Source organism: Diceros bicornis, chromosome 28 (genome assembly GCF_020826845.1).
Source record: "Diceros bicornis minor isolate mBicDic1 chromosome 28, mDicBic1.mat.cur, whole genome shotgun sequence".
In the NCBI taxonomy this organism is placed as follows: domain Eukaryota; kingdom Metazoa; phylum Chordata; class Mammalia; order Perissodactyla; family Rhinocerotidae; genus Diceros; species Diceros bicornis.
In genome coordinates this window covers 16,290,590-16,310,811 of record NC_080767.1, presented here as the reverse complement: position 1 = coordinate 16,310,811, position 20,222 = coordinate 16,290,590, and the positions used below count along the sequence as shown (strand labels likewise).

General features: G+C 44.9%; 1 protein-coding gene across 8 annotated transcripts in view; it reads right to left on the bottom strand.

Annotated features, from left to right (window-relative positions):
• The window catches only part of ZNF462 (zinc finger protein 462), a 134,151-nt gene that overhangs the window by 21,758 nt on the left and 92,171 nt on the right, over window positions 1-20,222 (bottom strand). For 7 of the 8 annotated variants that reach the window (XR_009215897.1, XR_009215898.1, XM_058523715.1 and 4 more), the window contains exons 8-10: window positions 13,578-13,845; window positions 10,840-10,976; window positions 1,352-1,575 (exon numbers count right to left, since the gene is read on the bottom strand). Coding sequence is in view for 6 of the 8 variants with exons in the window: in XM_058523715.1 (XP_058379698.1) it covers window positions 1,352-1,575; window positions 10,840-10,976; window positions 13,578-13,845 (629 nt within the window). In the remaining 2 variants the exon portion in view is untranslated. Of the gene's footprint in view, window positions 1-1,351; window positions 1,576-7,824; window positions 10,716-10,839; window positions 10,977-13,577; window positions 13,846-20,222 lie in introns of those variants that run through there. The other variant, XM_058523720.1, reaches the window with a different exon arrangement.

Genomic DNA, 20,222 nt, shown 5'->3' with positions numbered 1-20,222 from the left:
TGGCCCCACTCCCCCGCCTTCTGGGCAATACACAAACCAGAAACAATCCTCTCAATTGCTGATGTGCCAAATAATCCGATAAGAAGTGAGGAAGCCATCCTGTATGATTTTACCCTCCAATCAACAGCCCTCTAGGAGACAATTTTTTCCACAAACTCCTTATTTTATGTCCTATACTAATCTGTTCTCTATCAATCCCCCTCCCCAAATAAAACACATCTTTTACAGTTCTTATAGCGTTTAGACATGAATAGCAATGCCTTGGAAAATCTTTGTAGCTAGCAAAATGTTGGAAACAACCTACACGACTGAGGGACACAGGGGCAGAGCCATCAGACAGAATAGGGGCCAGCAACTATGGGGCCACAGCCTGTAGCCTATTTCTGTAAATAAAGTTTTATTGGAACACAATCACGCCCACTCATTTATGTCTTGTCTATCGCTGCTTTCTTTTTGGAAGGGCAGAGTTGAGCAGTTGCCACAGAGACCGTCTGGTCCCCAAAGCCTGAAATATTTACTATCTGGCCCTTTACAGAAAAAATTTGTCAACCCTTATGACAATACATGTGAAATAATATGGAGAAATACTCCTGTTAGGATGTTAAGTTAAAAAAAAAGGGTAGGGGGAAGATACCCTATTTCATGTATAGTATAATCACAATTAGCTAGCTCTGGTGGTCTAGTGGTTAAGATTCAGTGCTTTTACCATCGTGGCCCGGGTTTGTTTCCTGGTCAGGGAACCACACCACCCACAGCATCCGTCTATCGGTTGTCCTACTGTGGCGGCTGCGTGTTGCTGTGACGCTGAAAGCTATGCCACCAGTATTTCAAATACCAGCAGGGTCACCCATGGTGGGCAGGTTTCAGCGGAGCTTCCAGACTAAGGCAGACTAGGAAGAAGGACCTGGCCACCACTTCCAAAACAATTGGCCGTGAAAACCCTAGGAATAGCAGTGGAGCACTGTCTGATATAGCTCCGGAAGGTGAGAGGATGGCGCAAAAAGACTGGGCAGGGCTTGGCTCCACTGTCCACAGAGTTGCTAGGAGTCGGAATTGACTCGACTCTACAGCACCAACAATAAAAATAATCACAATTATGTAAAACAAAGGAAACTGGGCATAGAAGAGGCCAAAAATGTTAAGCAGTTGGATTTGGGTGATTTTCCTTATCCCCATCTCTCTGTTCCAATTTCCTAAAATGACCTTATATTTCTTTTATAATAGGAAAAAACTGGTTCTCATTTTAAACATTATTTTAGTTCATGTCTGTGTCTCGCACCCAGTGGGTGTGACTGGATTCACCTCTGCCCCGCTGTGGGCCCCCCACGGGCAGGAAGTCCCAGGCCAGTACCTTATGCTCGTCCCGAAGGTGGCTGTCCAGTTCCTCCGTGTGCTTGGTCTCGTAGTAGCAGAGCTGGCACTTGTAGGGTTTCAGTTCATTGTGCTTTTCGATGTGTTGCTGGAGGCTCTCGTCACTGGAGCAGGTGAAGGTACACTTATCGCAGCGGAAAACTACTCCCTGCAAGTATTTGGACAGTTTGGACCGGCACACCTCGATGGGGACAACGCGCTCCTCTGCGGAAACAAATCGGATGGAAAGATGGGAAGTTTTACTGATGGTAAGCAGACATTCCTTCTTTGGACTAGAAGACGACACTCACGCATTCCATTTTGCTGCGTCTTATGAGTTTGAGTCTGTGAACTGCATGCGTGTACGGTACTGCCCCTCCTCCAACCCCAAAACATATTCCTCGGGTACAAGGAGGTGTTTTTAAGACCAAAAGCTCCTTGTGTACTTAATACCCAGAATGATCTATAACTGGGGGTGAGCAGGTTGCAAGGTGCTGGCTCATTCCTAAAGGGAGGTGATTAAAGGAGGGAAGAATTGAAATGCCTGCCATTTTTACCAACATGAATGATCATTGACAGCAACCATTAGCACTTCCTCCGTCATGAGCAGCAAGTGTCATTTAGGCTAGACTTACAGGTGTCTGTAAGGAGGAAGGAAACTGACATTCCCCGAGCACCCGTGTGCACCACTGTGCCCCTTCCTGGCAACTCTCTTAGGCTGGAATTATTCCCATTTAGTAGAGTGAGGAACCGAGTTTTAAATTACTCTCCAAAGGTCACAGACATTGTAAGTGGCAAGCTGAGATCCGCATCCCTGTCTGTCGAACTGCAACTCTATTATTCCCCATCACTTCCAATTCCAATTTCATTCCTGTTCCCCCTTCCAAGATGTTCTCAGCAAGACGGTTTTCCTTTTCCTGAAACCAAAGGAATCTCTAACTTCAAATCTGAAAATGAAACCTGTACACTTTTCTTCACTAAAACTCCAACTCCGAAGAGCTCCCAAATGAAATGGCCACAGGCAACCTTCAGGGGGAGATGGGGTGGCATGGGAGATATGGAGGATTTGTGCCTTTCCAGACAATCTGTAATCTGATTGTCACCAGGGAAAAATAACAGAGAGAGAGGATTCGGGTGCTTTTCCTGTTAACACACCAAATGCTGTAGGGCTGGAAATGCGTGTGCTTGTTTATTTTGCACTCTCTCACCCTTGTGTTTAACTGCTCAAATTAAATTTCACACCAGTCTGCCCAGAGTATCGGCACACGCGCCAGATATCCATAACTGGGATAAAATTAAAATCTGTGCTATTTATGCAAGGATCAAATATAGCGTGCGTGTTCATGCTGTGTCTGGATTTCATAAGACTCCGAAAGTTTACAAATGGACGCACACAACATATACTTATATTATTTAGAAACAGCAATGTGTTATTAAGTCAAGAAAGGGTGATTTATTCTCAGAGTCACGGAGTAGCGATGTTTCCAGAGCGTCAGTCTTTTGTGCGCTGATGCGACTCACTGGGTGCATCCTCCCTCTGTTGTTGGCCTGTGTTGGGCCCCTGGGGACTTTTCCCCACCCACCGTCATGCCTTAGTCTCAGCCACCACAGTCTCACTGCAGGACAGTACTGCCTTGGGAGTCCCTGAATGTGGCGATTAATTGGCCAGCGAAAAGCTGGGCAGAGGGAGCGTGGAAGGTGATGTCTGCAACATACTCCCTGGAGCTCTAATGCATATGTTATTTTCCCCATACAAAGAGTCAGTGGCTTATTTAGAAATATAAATATTTTTAAACCAAAGTATAGCAGACAGCTAAGAAACACATGATTATAATGTAATCCACACATTTTCTTAGAATAGCAAATGTTTAACAGTCTTCTAACCATTCAGTATAATGGTTTAGTGTAAACGGAAGAAAAAATGCTTTGGTGTAAACTGGTGAGCCTTAAGCAGCCCGGCCCGGTGGCGCAGCGGTTAGGTGCGCACACTCCGCTTCAGCAGCCTGGGGTTCACAGGTTCGGATCCTGGGCGCGCACCGACGCACTGCTTGTCAAGCCATGCAGTGGTGGCGTCCCATATAAAGTAGAGGAAGATGGGCATAGATGTTAGCTCAGGGCCGATCTTCCTCAGCAAAAAAAAAAAAAAAAAAAAAGGAGGATTGGCAACAGATGTTAGCTCAGGGCTAATCTTCCTCACAAAAACAAAACAAAACAGAAAAAGAAGCCCATGCTACCCTGTCCTACTCCTCTAAACCAGAGTTTCTCAGTTGTAACACTACTGACATTTGGGGGCCAGGCAATTCTTTGTAGTGGGGGCTGTTCTATGCACAGTAGGATGTTTATCAGCATCCTTAGCCTCTACCCACTAGATGCCAGTAGCACCCCGTGCCCCCCGGGTTGTGACAACCAGAAATGCCTCCAACAAATGCACCCTGAGGAGGCAACATGGACCAGGTTGATCCAGCCGCTCTAGGTAAGACCCATGGACACGAACCATGCACAAGCTGGTGCCCAGGGCAAGAGATGGGGGTGCAGGCTGAACCAGGGGGACCAAACCCCACACTTTTTACACCACAGGAGCTCATGGGAAGTGCTGACTGAACTTTTCTGGCACCTTCCTTGAGACTGCGTCCCCCCTTGCTCTCTCTGTGTTTGTTCCTGATTTATAGTCTGTCATTTCTCCTGCTTCCACTTTCATTCTTTGGCTCTGGCCTGTCCCGTCTGCCCTGGTTCTGTCGACCTCAGTGGAGATGGAGAACAGCTGGGTATGATTTTCCACACAACGACGCCTCCCACACCCTGAAGACAGTCATTCAGTCACCTCCTGTCTTCACTTCTCCCCCGTAAATAATCGCTTCTTTCAAACTGGTTTTTTATAGTCTCCTTTTCAATTCCTCTACCACTTTGGTTAGTTTTCTTTGCAGTTTCCAATTTCACTATGTGTGTCTAAGTGAATTTTACACAGTCATAGTGCTCCAAATAATACCTTGGAGTTTCAATAATAATAATGAATGTGAACCACAGCTACAATTGATTAAGTGCTCACTATGTTTTAAGCACTGTGAGGTGCTCTACCCTCACTGCCATTTTTATTCTCATAACACCCTGCAAAGTCACTTTATTATCTTCAGTTTATTGATGTGGAAACTGAGAGCCGATCTGTTAAGCTGCTTCCTCAAAGTCACTCCTCTAGTTCAGCACAAAGTTGTGACCTGGGAGCACAGGCCTCCTGCCCTTAGCCAGCATCCTGCTCCTTCACCCTTGAAAACAACTCTCAGGCAACATCCAATCGGTATGTAGTGAACTCATAAGCTTAACTAGTAATTCCTAATATTTTAAAAATGCAAAAGCTCTAGATATCTAAGGCAACCATTTCTATCTGAATGTCTTCCAAATATGTTCTGGGTCTGATCATTTCCCTGCTTACTTACTCTGAAATGTAAGATTTCCCATTTCCAAACTAAGACATTACCAACGTCCCAAGTCTCTTAGTTACGTGGATTTTTACTAAGATATTAATTGTAGAAAAAAGTTAACTTTTCTCCTTTTGAAAAACATGGCTAACATGACCAAGATAAAAAAACAAGACAGACTTTGAAAGGCGGGCCAATGACTGACAGCGTTTTCTGAATGAGGTTATTCATGGTTGAGGCAAGCGAGGGACATAAAGTTAGAGACGGGAATGTTTCCAGGTATGGCCGGAGCCCTGTCTTGGCTACAGAAGCTCAGCGCTCAGGGCTTTTTTCTATGGGGGCAGCGACAACTGTGGGTCTTTCTTGACTTCACACCTCTCAAAATTACCTTGGGTAAGAAAGCAAGGCCTGAATCACACTCATTGTGACTCACCTTCCAGCACTGGCTGCAAAAATATTATGACTTCACCAGTTCGACTGCAAGATAGATTGTCTCTCTCATCTCCTCCTACTCAAAAGATGCTTGGTTCTGCAGCCGGGCCCCAGGGTAATGCCACACTGAAACACCTGGGCAGGACGGGGCAACAAGAGCCCAGAAGCGCACGCTGTCAACTCCCGTGGTGCTCGGTGGAAAAATCTGCAGAATTACAACTCCAAAGGGGGGTCACTTTTGCTCCAAACAGTGAAAAACCACATCACTGTGGAGTCCAGAATCTCCAAGCAAAGATCCTTCCTGAAAGGCAGACCACATGGGAAACACACATGGGTTTCCTCCTCACAATGTGCCAAGTCTACAGGAAGCAGGGAGAGATCTGGAAGTCATTCACTCCAACAAACTTGGTAGGCAGATTATCATGCTAGAGGACTGAGACTCTCTTTGGGCCAAACCAAAGACCCACCCATTCCTCTCTCTCAGCCAAACAAGTGACAAAGGCTGAGTACTAGAAAGTCATTAAGAAAACAACAATAGTTTCTAAAAAAACAATCATCCCCAAACACGACCATAAATAGACACACGTAAACACAAGCACAACAGCTCCTGGTACGAAGTTGTTAAGTTTTGATGTCAGCCAGGCCACCATCCTCAAGCCAGAGAGAGCTGGGAACCAGACCTCTAATTCCAACAGGCCAAGTGTTTGATGGGGATGGAAGGGAACCTGTAATTTCACTGAATAAAATGAAAGACTGGCCATTTCACTGTAGATTTTTTTCTCAAGACAAACGATATTGATCAGACAAATTAGGAGAGATTAGTTCCATTCTAACAAGATGCCTACCTGTGGGGTTCAGTTAAACTCAGCATTTGTCTAAGTATTGGGGTTACAGGCTATGAAGCAGAAACTTTAAGTTGATTTGAATCACAGTATCACTGATTACACAGCTCCATAATTATCATGTAAATATTTGGCAGAACTGTGTTTCACCCCTATAATTCCATCTGTGCCCAATTTTCCAGGTTCAGTCTAGATGCACAAGGTATATACAGGCAAAGCTATGCATGGCGCATCCGGCCTCCAAGGGCGATAAACTGAATGGAAATGTATGAAACTCATGAAACTATTTATTTCCTTGTTCATTGTCTCTCTTCCCTTTGAAGTTCAAGTTCCCAAGTTCCCTTGGGGCACAAACCTCACCTGATTCTCCACGGCTGTATCCCCAGAGCTTAAAACAATGCCGACATATAGCAGGTGTGTTCAATAAATATTTGTTGTATGAATGAAAATCCACCAAAAGTCCTACCACCAACTTTCTCCTTGAAACAAAAGTCTCAGGGCTTAATTTTTCCCTCTGTTAAACCGGTCCAATCATGGCCAACCTCTAAACATTAATCTGACCTAAGTTCACGGTTCCTCAAAGAGATGGGTCTACCAATCCTTTGCTTCAGTCTTTGAGAAATTAGTCTTCACAGGTGTCTCCTCATTGCCCTGGCTTCCCTTCCGTCCACTGAGTAAAGTTCAAACTCCTCTGTTGCTATCCAAGCCCTCTGTAATTTGGCTGGAACGTACTTTTCCAGCCTTGCCTCCTATTTCCTTCAGGCCCTCCTCAGTCCAGTCTAACACCACTCTGTAAATACATCTTGCTTCCATTCACCTGCATCGTTTGTTAAATCCCCCCACCCCATGTAGTGGGTCAAACAGTGTCCCCCAGAAATTTATGTCCACCTGGAACCTCAGAATGTGACCTTGTTGGGTTCTAAGGTCTTTGCAGATGTAATTGGTCAAGGTGAGGTCATATAGGATTAGCGTGGGCCCTAAATCCAATGACCCATAAGAAGAGGAGAGGGCACACCGAGACACACAGGGAAGAAGGCTGTGGGCAGACGGAGGCAGAGGTTGAAATGGTGCAGCTACAAGGCAAGGAACGCCAAGGAACGTGGGGAGCCAGAAGCTAGGAAGAGCCAAGGAAGTATTCTTCTCTAGAGCCTTCAGAGGGAGCACAGCTGCTGACTCCTTGATTTCAGACTTCTGGGCTCCAAAACGGTGAGAGAATACATTTTTGCTGTTTTAAGCTACCCAGGAAACTAATATACCCCACCTTCAGTCTTCTCTGCCTGTTGAAATGTTATCAGGGCTCAGTTTGAAAGCCACTCCCCCTCCACTACCTTTCTCTACCCCAAACAGAAATGTATCTGCCACTGTGACTCTCCTAGATACTTATCACTCGCTATCTTATATATACTCATGTATACCCTTCATGTCCTGGAGGAGGGCAGGTACTGGGTATTATACACCCCCTCTTACCCAAGGAACCCAGCATAGTGTGGCATGTAACAAGCAAATAATGAATGTCTGCTGCATGCACGACCAAACAGTATGCTCTCTTTTGCCACAGCAACACAAATCCATGATTATTTCCCACTCAGATTTGCCATGAGTGAAGTGGATTCTCTTTCCTTCCCTCCCTATTTAAATATATCAATTTGTCTAAACAAAAAGCGAAGGAAAACTATTCTTGCAAAGCAGTAGCTCAGTCTCAGGGCCAGTGCAGATGTTGTTTTTCTTGCCTTTCATCCCAAGTATTTTAATTAACTAAGGCCTCCGAAAGATCTCTTACTGCAGACTCTAGAGACCAAAGATGTTTATTCATCCACAGAGCAAGGAGAGCACAGGTGCAGAAAGAGCCACCTCTTGTTACTTTGAGATCAGCCTCAACTCGAAATTGCAAGGCAGACACCCAACCTTGTCTCTTGACTTGTCAAGACCAGCTTCCCACTGAGCTGCCATTTTGAGTTGAGATGGACACCAAACCAGGTCAGGACACAGACGGCAGACATGGCTGTCCTGAAGCACCCTGCCATCTGTGGCTTGGTGGTCCTCGTCTCTGACCTCCAGCCCCACAGATAATTCTATCCTCAGACCCAGCTGCCACAGCCACTGGAATGCTCAACAGGGTGACACCAACCACATTCCTATGGGTGAGACAGTGATGCCTGATGGTTAAAGGCATGGAGGGTGGGTCAGATCCCAGCTGAGTAACTTATTAGTCATTTGACCTTAGATAAGATGCTCAGTCTTTCCGAACCTGTTTTTCTCCTTGTTATCAAGGATAATGGTAATATCCCCCACTTAGGGTTCTGTGAGAATTCCATAGAATGACATATTGGAAACACTTAGTACAGCACCTGCCACCAAATAAGCACTCAGCAATAGTAACTATTGTTGTTGTGAATGCTGTCGTTATTACTACCAATCCTGAATGCTCATGTTCATTCTAGATTGTGCACTTTTGGACCCCTATAAGGACAATATTTACATACCCAGAAGCTTCTTTTAATATAAATGATTTCTATCAATAAACAGAAGAGATTGTAAGTAACCAGTGACAGGCAACACGATGGATGGGTTGGGATCAGAGGACTGGGGGTTGACCCGTAGCTTCACTGCTCACAGTTGGGTGCCTTTGGTTAAACCACTTCAGCTCCCATGGGCCCTGTGGGACTTACCACTGTATTTATGGCAGGGACAATATGCACTCTATCCTACACAGTCCCCTTCAGGAGAACTCACTGGAGAAATTCCTTTTAGGTTTTTGTGTTTAGGATTCCTGAAAATTTCCTGAACAAAATCTCAAGTCTCACAAACACTCTAAATCCAACTGATTCTGTTTTCTTCTCTGCCATGGTCAGCAGGCATCTCAGAGCCACGCCTGCAGCCCACTGCTCACGAAATGCTCGGCACCTCACGGTGCACACTGAGCAGCCAGACCCTCGGTGAGCTCTTCCATACTTTCGGGTGGACATTCAACTGGCTTCTCCTTATTTTCGCATTTGCCCCTATTTCCTCATTTATTTTCAATCCTATAGTTCTGCACAAGTCTCTTTAAGATACCTTAAATCCTCTGTGAAATGACCACAAATAATTATACTAAATTAAAGAAAAAGTAGTTTTTCTCAGCTTCAAGTTTCACATACGTAAAACAGGACTATAAGTCATGGTATTATCCCCCACAGTGCTGCTGGAAGATGAGTGACTTTGTGTGTAAGGAGCACTTCGTCAACGGTAGCGCTCCGAGGGCATCTCTCTTTGCCTCCCCCTTTCTTGAATTCTCAGCTCAGGGAAGAAAAGTCATTGAGCTCATTAGGCATCAAAGCTCCAATCCCGCCAAGCAGCAATATGGGAAGAGAGGGGGAGTCGACCGCAGAAGTGAGGTCTCACCAGTTCTGTTTGCTCGGCAGCAACACGACTCGTGGCCTCTCCCCAAGCCGTGAGGGGGCACAGAGCCACCGCGACACATGGGCCGGGGGACCAGAAGCCAGGTGACTGAGGCGGAACACCAGGTGGGACCACTCGGGCCAAGAATTCCTGCCTAAATGTTGCTACGCTGCTTCTCCCAGCTTGCAGGTGGATGTCCTAGCCAGCAACAGTGTCATGTCTCATTAGAGTGCCACGGGGAGGAGGGAGATCTGAGACTGAGACATGTTGAGCCTTCTATGGAACGTGCAGCAGATATGGGGGAAATGTCTCAAAATGCATTAGCCAAAGGCAGTGGCTCTGGGGAAATGTTGGAAACTTTAAAAATGCCCCCAAAATATCCAGCATTTCAGAGTGAGTGACATCTCAGCAGGACAGCAGAAGACACTCATTGCTTTTGAGGCACATGTGGCAAATATCGAAAAGCTTTCCAAGGTTACAGGCGAAGGAAAGAAGACAGGAAGAAGAAGAAGAAAAGGAGGGAGGGGCGGAATGAAGGAGAGATGGAAAGATCAGTCGATGGAAACAGCAGGAGACAGTGGCAGTGGGTAGTCTAGTAATCTTTTTCCATCCACCTTCAGCTTGAATCTTTTGAGGGCAAAGTCGTTTTTACATAAACATAATTCTCCTTCCCTTGAAGAGAAAGCCTGTTGTTTAACAGTGTTTTAATTGGCTAACAGTAAACTCAACTCAAAGAAAAACCCAAGAGGACTTAAAAACAGTGTCCCTGTTTATCAACAGGAACCAACATTTATGGAACACCCAGCATTTATCCATTATGGAACACACTAGACACTTTACATGTTATTTCATAGGCATAATCATCATTTCTGTTTTACAGATGAGAGGTAAGACACAGGAGGCCTTAAAAACAGAATGTAAATCCAGGGTTTTCTAATATCTATCAGGCCAGTTTTATTTTTAAGAATTTTCTCTCCATACATTTCAAGGGAAATTCTACATCCTGCGTTGGAAATTATCATGTTGGTCTTCCTCCAAAGAACAGCTTACAACCATATAGCTCTTCACCTTTTACAATGAGGCTTTACCCACCCCTTCTGCTTCTCATTCACTCCTTCCTTAGCCAGATGTGAGAGCAGAGGATTCGGAATAGAAAACCCCCTCACGCTGGGAAGCCCTGAAGAGGCGCTGGCCGCAGAATCCACCACCTTTGCCTCCCTCCAGGTGGAGGAGGTCCTCTGAGCAGGAGGGTGTTTTTATCCTGTTGACCGTCCCTGGGGCTGTCACTGTGATTTCCTGCCTGGAGATAAGGTGAGGAACAAGAGACCAGGGCAAAGGTACCACTGCCACCTTGAGAGGACGTCCCTGTGATGCCACCTGTGCCACCCCCCTGCTCTCCCAGAAAGCCGAGCGAGGAAGGTTACCTCGGTGCAGCACGATGTGGTCAATCATGTTGCGTTTGTATTTGGTGTGGTAGAGGCAGAGAGGGCAGCGGAGGTCCTTGGGGCCCTCCTCGGGAACCGCTGAATGCCCCGCTTCCACGTGCATCGTGAACGCAGATCTGGGGGAGGTGGGGGAGAGAGGCGGTGAGGGGGACAAGGGATGACTCCACTCACACATCCCCCGCCGGCAGCCCCACTGCAGAGCAGCCCCGGGGGCGACACCCTGCCCGCGGGGCCCAAACCATAGTCCTTAATCATGTTTGCTGACCACAGGTTGCTAGGTCACTCGTCCAATAACTGAACACTGCCATGCGGTCGTAACTTCTTTTTTTTTATGTTTTTTATTTTTATTTATTTATTTTTTTCCCCCAAAGCCCCAGTAGATAGTTGTATGTCATAGCTGCACATCCTTCTAGTTGCTGTATGTGGGACACGGCCTCAGCATGGCCGGAGAAGCGGTGTGTCGGTGCGCGCCCGGGATGGAACCCGGGCTGCCAGCAGTGGAGCGCGCGCACTTAACCACTAAGCCACGGGGCCGGCCCAACGGTGGTAACTTCTTTTCGGAAATTTTGCCACTTGGCTGGGTTCCGGGCTTAGTTTGAAAAGAAATGGGATTCCCCAAACACTTCATTCTTAAAAATTAGAAATTGCCTATTAAAAATATGAAAATAAGGGGCCCACCCCATGGCCGAGTGGTTAGAGTTCCAGGTGCTCCACTTTGGTGGCCCAGGTTCATGGGTTCGGATCCCAGGCGCGGACCTACTCCACTCATCAGCCACACTGTGGTGGCATCCCACATACAAAATAGAGGAAGATGGGCAAGGATGTTCAGGGCCAATCTTCCTCAACAACAACAACAAAAAAATTTTTTAAAAATTTAAAAAACAAAATAAAAGCATGAAAATAAAATCCCCATGAGAAGATATTTCTCATCATGCTTGGAAGGAGAGAGACGATCTTCAAGCTAGGTTGACTTACCAACTGCCTACAGCTAGTTAGGGAGTCAGGATGGTTGACAACCAGGTAAACTAAACTCAGAGCTGCTGCACCAGCCCAAAGGTAGAAGGTACTGTTACTGCCCCTGCATCCTTTTCAAAACTTCACGCTTGACAAAGCCTTCGATGTCTCATAAAAATGGGTGAAACCAAGAGTTTAATGCGCAAGTTCAGTGGGTTTATTAACCCAAGTGCTTCTCTCTGGGGAACACGCACACCTGCTAGTGGGCCTTGTGATCTGGGCCCTTCTACTGTCTCTCAGTTCTGAGGCCACATATATACTTATCTAAAGAACAACTGAACCGAATTAACAGTCAGAGACATAACACATTTTCCATCAAATCCCAGCAACTCAGATGTTGGTGGAAAAGAGATCTGTTCTTCTTCCAATGCATGTTTTGCCTTGGGCACGAAGCCCACCTTCGCCAGACCCTCTGTGGGGCGTGCACTGAAGTAGTGGCGTGGCCTAAGGCCCAGGTCCTGACTGCAGTAGGAGCTGCTAATCACAGCCCTAAATCTGTAACACAGCATCTAGTATTGTATTATTATAACAGCTTTCCATCTATGATATTATAACACTCAGTAGTATCTCCTTGGTGCCAGGCACTGTACTAAGTGCATTAGATACGTTGGTTCGTTTACTCCTCACCAGAGCCCTAGGGGGGAGGTACTATTAGTGTCTTTATTTTATAAAGAACTGGAGACACACAGAGGCTTAGGGACTCGTCCAAAGGCACTCAGCCAGTAAGTGGCAAAACTGGGGTTCACACCCACATAGCCAGGCTCCACATTCTACACTTGTAACCACTAACCTAAACGGTCTCTCACAGGATGAGATTAAATCACAGGAGTTTAGATTAAACGACAGGAAGCACTCCATTTTTTGAGTTCTCCGATGCTCTCATACACAGGAGCAAAGGGGACTTTGGATTATCCTTTTCTAGACTGGAACAATCTCTCTGGGATTGCTCAAGTCTAGTCATCACAGTGCTGGAGTCTTGATTCTCCATGTGTCTTTCAATAACATGATCATTTTTTTTTTCTGTGAGGAAGATCGGCCCTGAGCTAACATCTGCCAATCCTCTTCTTTTTGCTGAGGAAGACTGGCCCTGGGCTAACCTCCATGCCCATATTCCTCCACTTTATATGGGACGCCGCCACAGCACGGCTTGCCAAGGGGTGCGTCGGTGTGCAACCGGGATCCGAACCGGCGAACCCCGGGCTGCCGCAGCAGAGTGCGCGCACTTAACCGCTTGCGCCACTGGGCCGGCCCCTCAATAACATGATCTTAAGCAATAAGAATTTTCTACAAGGGGAGCAGGGAAGTCACAACTGCTAGATGTTCTCTCTTGACTTTGCTTTTAAGAATATATTTTTTTTCAAAGACAAAAAAAGGGGAGATAGTTCTCTGAAGGGAAAACACTCATTGCTTCATACACTGGGTCAGGGGAATCCTTTGCCATGATCTCACACTGCTTGGGCTCCCATTCACTCTGATTTTTAAACTCATTTAAACTCTGATATAGCTCCTCATCCCTTCCACAAACCCCAAAGCAGTCTTCTGGAACTAGCCTCCTTTTGTGAAGACTGAACCCAACCCCTGCATCACCCCATGGGCAAGGCCTCCCCTGAACTCCAGGTTGGAGAGTGTAAGGGAAGACTGTGGTGAGGGGCGGAGCAGGCACAGCCACCTTGTTTTTCAAGGCTGTTCTTCATGCCACTTACTTAAAGCCTGTGTAAAAGGAGCAGTCTTTACACTTGAAGAGCTTCTTCCCACCATGCTTGTCCCTGTAATGGCGCCTGATGCTCTGGATGTAGCCAGAGGAGAATTCACAGAATTCGCAGTGAAGAACAGCTTCGGTTTTCTGCTCGGCGCTCCCGGCAGCCCCAGAAAGAGGCACAGGGCTCACACGGCTGTTGTTCCTTGCCAGGGCAGCGGACTGATAGTGGTTCAACTGCTGCTGGACATCTGGAGGCTCCGAGTAGGAAGAGTCTGTGGACAAAGGGGTGAAAATGACACCGACACAGAGAACACAGTGGGGGTCTGACACTTGAAAACCCCCGACGTTGGTTTTAAGTATTTTTTTTTTTTAAGGAAATAACTATGATCCCATCTTCCATCTTCATTCACATTTACAACACATATCTGGGGAAAGGCAGGTAGGGAGGAAGCGTCATTTCTTTTAATCTGACTTTGAGGGCTCAAAGCATTTAAAAATAAAATTCTGAGGTTAAAGGCTTCAAAGTGAAGGAAGAAAGTAAACTGTTTTTTAAAGGAAATTGCAGTGTGGCAACAGGCTGCCACAGAACACCCGTCCTTGTAGGTGAGATAAATAAACCCACAAAATGTACACAGGAGTCTATACAAGAAGGCAAAGGAGATAATGCAATATTTCCTCCTCTGCAGCCCAGAAGTATTCAAGCCAACCAAATAAGAAAAAAAAAAAAGGTCTTGAACAGAAACGCTCAAGCACATGGCACTCACAAATATAAAAATGGTTTATGCCTTCAGTCAAGTGATTTAAATTTTAAAATATAAAAATCCAAGAGTGTTCTCCAGGAATGGATGTTTAAAGCTTAGTCAGCATTAAGATGGAGATTTATTCATAAATCCCATTAAAATGAAATTCCAAATAAGTTTCCCTGAAAGGTATTTTAAAGTTTGCAATTTGGAGGAAAATGTCGGAAATGGGCACGAATCTCAACTCTGAGAAGCTCTGATGGCATGTGGTAGAGAAATCTGATCTAGATGGGAGGTGGGAAAATCTCAGAGTTTCTTCTTTAAATAAATAAAAAAAAGTTGCAAAGAAAAAAAAGGGAGAGAAAGTCAAAGAAAGGTCTTGAACCTTTTCCCAACACGCTGCTTTGAATGGTGAGGTTAGGAATTCAACAACATTGTCCTGTGTAACCTACAGCTGCCTAGGAATGACACAATGAAGCCGTGAATACCACACAGATGAATTTCAGTGTAACTTTCCTTGAAAAGAAAACAAAGGGCTCTTTTCTGAAGCCTTTCAAAACGCAGGGGAAAACGGGAGAGAAACTGTACCAGCCTCCTCCTGATTTGATGGACACTTCATTTTCCAAAGCACGACTCCCCCAGGCGGGACATGGAGGAATTCTGTAAAACCCATATTTGATGAAACTTGTACCATCCATCCCGTTGGCCTCTTCGAAAAGAACAACAAAAACAGAGCAGCTTCCCTTATTGTGGGGCTACCTCCTGTCTTCAAAATACTAAAATACCTTCCCTTCTTGCTCTCCTCCTCCCTCTCCTCAATTCGTATTCCTCAAGATTGAGAAAAACCCCATTGGAAATTGTAAACCAACCTGCCACACACAAGAATAAAACAAAAGGAAACTTGAACAATATCTCAGAGCCTCCATGGGTTCATTACCAGGTGTAAACCGAAGACAAACAGAGAAAGCAATGACACAACTGAATTCATTCCACCCGATTCTTTTTATCTCCTTTTTCTTTATTCCTCGACCCTTGCTGATGAACTCACTCAGGATCACAATAATGCAATTGTCAACTTCTCATTCTTTCTTTCAATAGCAGGTTTGTTTACCATTTCATGGATTGTTCAAGATGTGTTCTATTTAAGCTCTCAAGGCGGGTTTCTGCTTAAAACACACGCACCAAGAAGCACAAAACACACTCCGCCTCTCTTGTTAACACAGACTTGGGCTGTGGGTTAAGCACCGCCAAGCCAGTGTCCCTGACAAGCCCCTGTCCCCTAGGCAGTGTTGGTCCTGGTGTGCACTTAGCTCTGCAGAATAGAAATTCTGTGACCCTCAGGGTCAAAGCCAGATCCTACTGCCCCTGAACTGTCCCCCATCCACAAATCTACCCAGAGGCCAAAACAAATGTCTCCAGGAACAGTGTGTTTCTCAACAATAGCCACAGCTCCCTCCCAGACACAGCAACCATCTCAGTGCGTCCCACAGGTTAGCACGGACACTGGTAGTCATCTCTGACACAAGGCACCTGACAGCTTCAATCCATTTATAGCAAAATTATAACATGGCTCCTAATCAGATGATAAGCCAGGTAAATTCGTCTCCCCTTACTTCCCCCGACCCCCAACCGAACGTGCACGGATCTCTTAGGCAGACCCCCTCCAAGGGAAGGGCGTCTCCTTTAACTTACATTTTTCTTGTGTCTAGGGTCTACTGCATATTCCTCCACCCTTCTCAGAGAAGGACTTCTAAATTTTAACTCCAGTATTTATATGTTATACGAAACTTGGAGAAATAAAAATGCAAGAAGTCGTGGGGAAAGCATTCCAAGAAAGGAGGCTCATCACCTTCTTAAATGGCAACTTAAGAGGAACAGCAGCTGTATGGAGCCATGTCATACATTCCTTTTCTCCTGGTTAAAATCAGATGGATGGGTTTATTTACAAAAATAAGCAAATCCCACCACTTAATGATACATTTGTAATAATGCCCAGGTTACAACTTTTTGGGTCTTCTTAGAGCTTTACTTTCCTCTCTGGTGCCAAGACACTTTTTCTCTCACTTGGGAGTTTGTGAATAATGTACAAATTTAGCTCTTCGGGCATTAAAGTGACAAAGACGTGAGCGTGTACGATTCCGCCGATCTTAAAAAAGCCCACTTGCTAAGCTACATCAAATTCCAGTTAGTTCATGAGGCACAGCCTGAAGAGGAGGAAGAGGGCCATTTTGTGCCCAGGTTAGAAAGGCAAAGAGATTGTTAGTAGTGAAGGGCATGTCACATAAGTTAAAAATCATCATTAGGACGATTCTCTTTCATTTCGAGCTTAAGGAAAGTAAAAAAGTGTGGTCACAGGGAAATACAGCAGTGGAAGGCACAAGAGTGTGAATCCAGTGGCGACTCTGTACCCAACCATGGGCCACACGAGTCACATCTTTATCACCTGCATGGCCAGGAATATCTACAGTGGAATCAACAGCAGAGATGAGGTTGGTCCACACATTCTAACCCGACCCTGAGACATGCAGTCTGAGAAAGGAGTTTAATTCTCGGACTTGTGACTTTATTTATGTGCAGTTTTAGAAATTAAATTATAATTTACAATTGTAGTTATAAAATAAATTTAATTACATGTAGCTATCCATTCCATAAATTGTCTAGATCAAAATAATTTTGTAACATCAGGATAAAACTGGCATTTTACCATGGATGGTCACAGCGCCTACAGGCGTGGGTTTGGAATTTAGTGACCAGCCAGCGATTAACTCTCACAACTGTGGTGTGCAGTGTACGTTCTCACCCCAGTTTTACTGATGAGGTGGCTGACGCTGAGAATGGTTGGCCACATGGCTACTAAGAGGCAGAGGTAGGATTTGAACAGAAATCTGAGTCTTGCCTATTAGGCATCTGTACCCAGTGGTGACCTCTGGAGGCCCGTGAAGCAAGTCAGAAGACAGAGAAAGAACATCTGAGTGTTCATCAGCCATAAACACATAGCAGAGAGGAGAGAGAGAAGGTGGTAGAAAGGCTGAAATAGTTGAGAAGATAACATTAGAACAGATAGAAAGGGTAACAGATAGAACAGATGGTAAATAACATCAAACTGAATAGAAAAGAAAACACTAAAATAAGCATTTCAGAGCACGTGGGAAAAAAATAATAAAGTAAGATTCATGGGAAAGAAAAAGAATAACCAAAATTCAAAATGCTTTATAAAAAACAACAAAAAAGGGACCACACAGCAGACATTTCTACAAGTAAGCCACACAGGTCAGAATGGCGAATACCCAGAGCTGGAAATCTGCCTGCCCAAATGGCAGGCTTTACTGAGATGCTGGAGAAATTGCCCTCAAGTAATAATGCTCTAAAATTCCTCAGGCAGGATCTGGCTGGGAAAAGAAAGGCACACGATGCAAATGGGTGATGGGTGCTGTTAGGTGACGCTTGGACAGCTCAGGATTTCAAACCAGGGAAAGGGCTGAGTTCCGGACGAGACCGCCTACTCCTCTAACTAGTCATGTTCCCGGAGACATGGGAAACTTCTGGCTCTAATTCTGGCTCCCCAGAATACCAGCCAAGCCCAGGTAAGTAAGTCCAAGAGTTCTGTTGTTTTTTTTTTTTTTTAATTTCTCCAGAAATTAGCCGGCGCAGAAACAATCACAGGAAATTGGATTTTATAGAGACAAATGAAAAGCCAGCAAACTCTGAAAGAATAAACATGACAGAATGAAGCTTTCTTGAATATTCTGATTCTATGAACATTTAGTCAACACTCTCTTAGTGTTCAGACCATGTGCTGGCTCTAAGGATTCAAAGTCAAGGCATGAGTGGTGCCTTCTAGAAACTGAGATCTATGAGGGGAGAGAGCAGAGCTGTTATGAAAATAGAGGTCTTCTCCATGCCTAGCAAATCTACTCATCGATTGAAGGAATAAAAGAGGCAAAGAGAACAAATGAACAGGAACAGGAGAGTTGAACTATTGCAAGATTAAGGAAGACACAAGGAAGAGTAAGATTCAATTGGGCAGTAAATTGTGGGAGCCACAGAGGACACCCCCTTATGCACTGAGTGATCCAGAAAGGAAGCCACACAGGAGGATCAATTCTCAATTTTCTGCAGCTCCGCAGAGAGGGTGTGGCGAAGGTGAAATAGTAGCAGAAGCACCTTGGTGCTAGCAACCACATTTAATTATATCTGAGCTAGATTTTCATGCAGACTTGGGAGACAACCTCTTTGGTCAGTGTGAATCAAGTACCAGGAGAAAATAAAAGACAAAGAATTTGAGGCAAGCAAATTTTAGAGGTGGCCAGGGGACAATGATTCAATTACACCCATTCATTCAGCAAATATTTAGTGAGCATCTAAGTCAATGGGAGACCCTGCTCTGGGACAGTAGGACATGGTCCCTGCCCCCAAGCAACTCACTGTCTCAGACAAACAAGTAAATAAGTGATTGTGATACCATGCAAAAAAAAAGTCTTAATAGAGGCATCCATAAAGAGCTAGTGGAGAAAAGGCAAAATCAGCAGCACCTGGTGACCCACGGAAGGAGGATGTAAAGAGAAGCTTGAGTGTCCACTAATAAATGTTAACTAGTATTAGTTAGTGTGTTAATTAATGAAATCAACACTAGACATGAAGATACCTAAATGTTCAATTCACCACACCTCCCCTTCAGTCATAAATAGAAATTAAACAACTACATTCTTATCACGATGAAAAAAAGGTGACTTCAGTCTTATAGGGAAAAGAAATGAAGATCAGAAGATGAGTCTCAACAGAAGAATATGTACATCAGAGGGTGGGGTAGATTGCATAAGTGAGAATTTAAAATCTTTAAGTTCTAAAATAAGATAGAAAGTTCAAAAGAATGCATGGATTGTAATTTTCTTCAGAAAAGCAGGCAAATTTAGCAACTAAAAGCTGGTAGTATAAAGAACCAGAAATAGATTAGAATAGAATTACCTATGGATAATTTAACCACAAATATTGTAAATATCCCAAGTGCGAGTGGGGGGAGTGGGACCCAAATGTGCTGGAAATACAGTCCACTATTTCTAGTCGAGAAATTATAGAAAAGTTGAGAAAGCCACACTAAGAATGACAAGAAAGCAGCTAAAGACATTCTTTAGTTAACAGCCAGGAAACTTTTGGGATGGCATGCAACTCGTATTATATAACTGATCATAAATGTAGACAAAGGATACAAATCGTGTAAGTATTCTCGTGTGTGTGACAGTGACCCAGGTGTCTGCAGGGATGAGACAGAGAATTCTGCTGTAATAGGAAACCTAGCCAGCTCTGAGATGATCTGAGTCTTCATCTTCAGCTGAACAACTCTCTTGACTCCTCAAACTCAACATGCTGAAAACCGACATCGTCTTTGCCCACACATCTCCTTTTCCATTTTGAATGTTAGTGTTGTTCAAGCTCAGACTGTGAGCTTCCTCCTTCAGACTGTCAGACGTTTCCCGTAGCAGCACACTTAACCAGGTGCCATGTCCAGAGACACATGTCATGACTCACCTTCAATCATTTTCCTCTCCAGTCCCCTCCCTTCCCTTCCCATTGTTCACTCAGGTCCTCATATCCCATACACGCAACTAGAACAGCCTCTTATCTGGTCTCCCTTCCTCTAAGATCTATTCTAGTTGGGCCAGCATGCACAGTATAGACATATCACATATGATTATAGACACAGACATAGCACTTCTATGATTGTGATATGATTATGCCTCAGGGCTCAAGGATAAAGTCTCTCTTCCTTAGCTCAGTACATACAGCTCTTCACTCTGGTCCCAGCGATGTTTCCAGCCTCCCTTCCAGCTAGTTCCTGATTCCATACACATTCTACATATTTCATCACTGAGAGTCCTTGATGAGGGCTACCTGGAGCTCCTCCTCTTCTT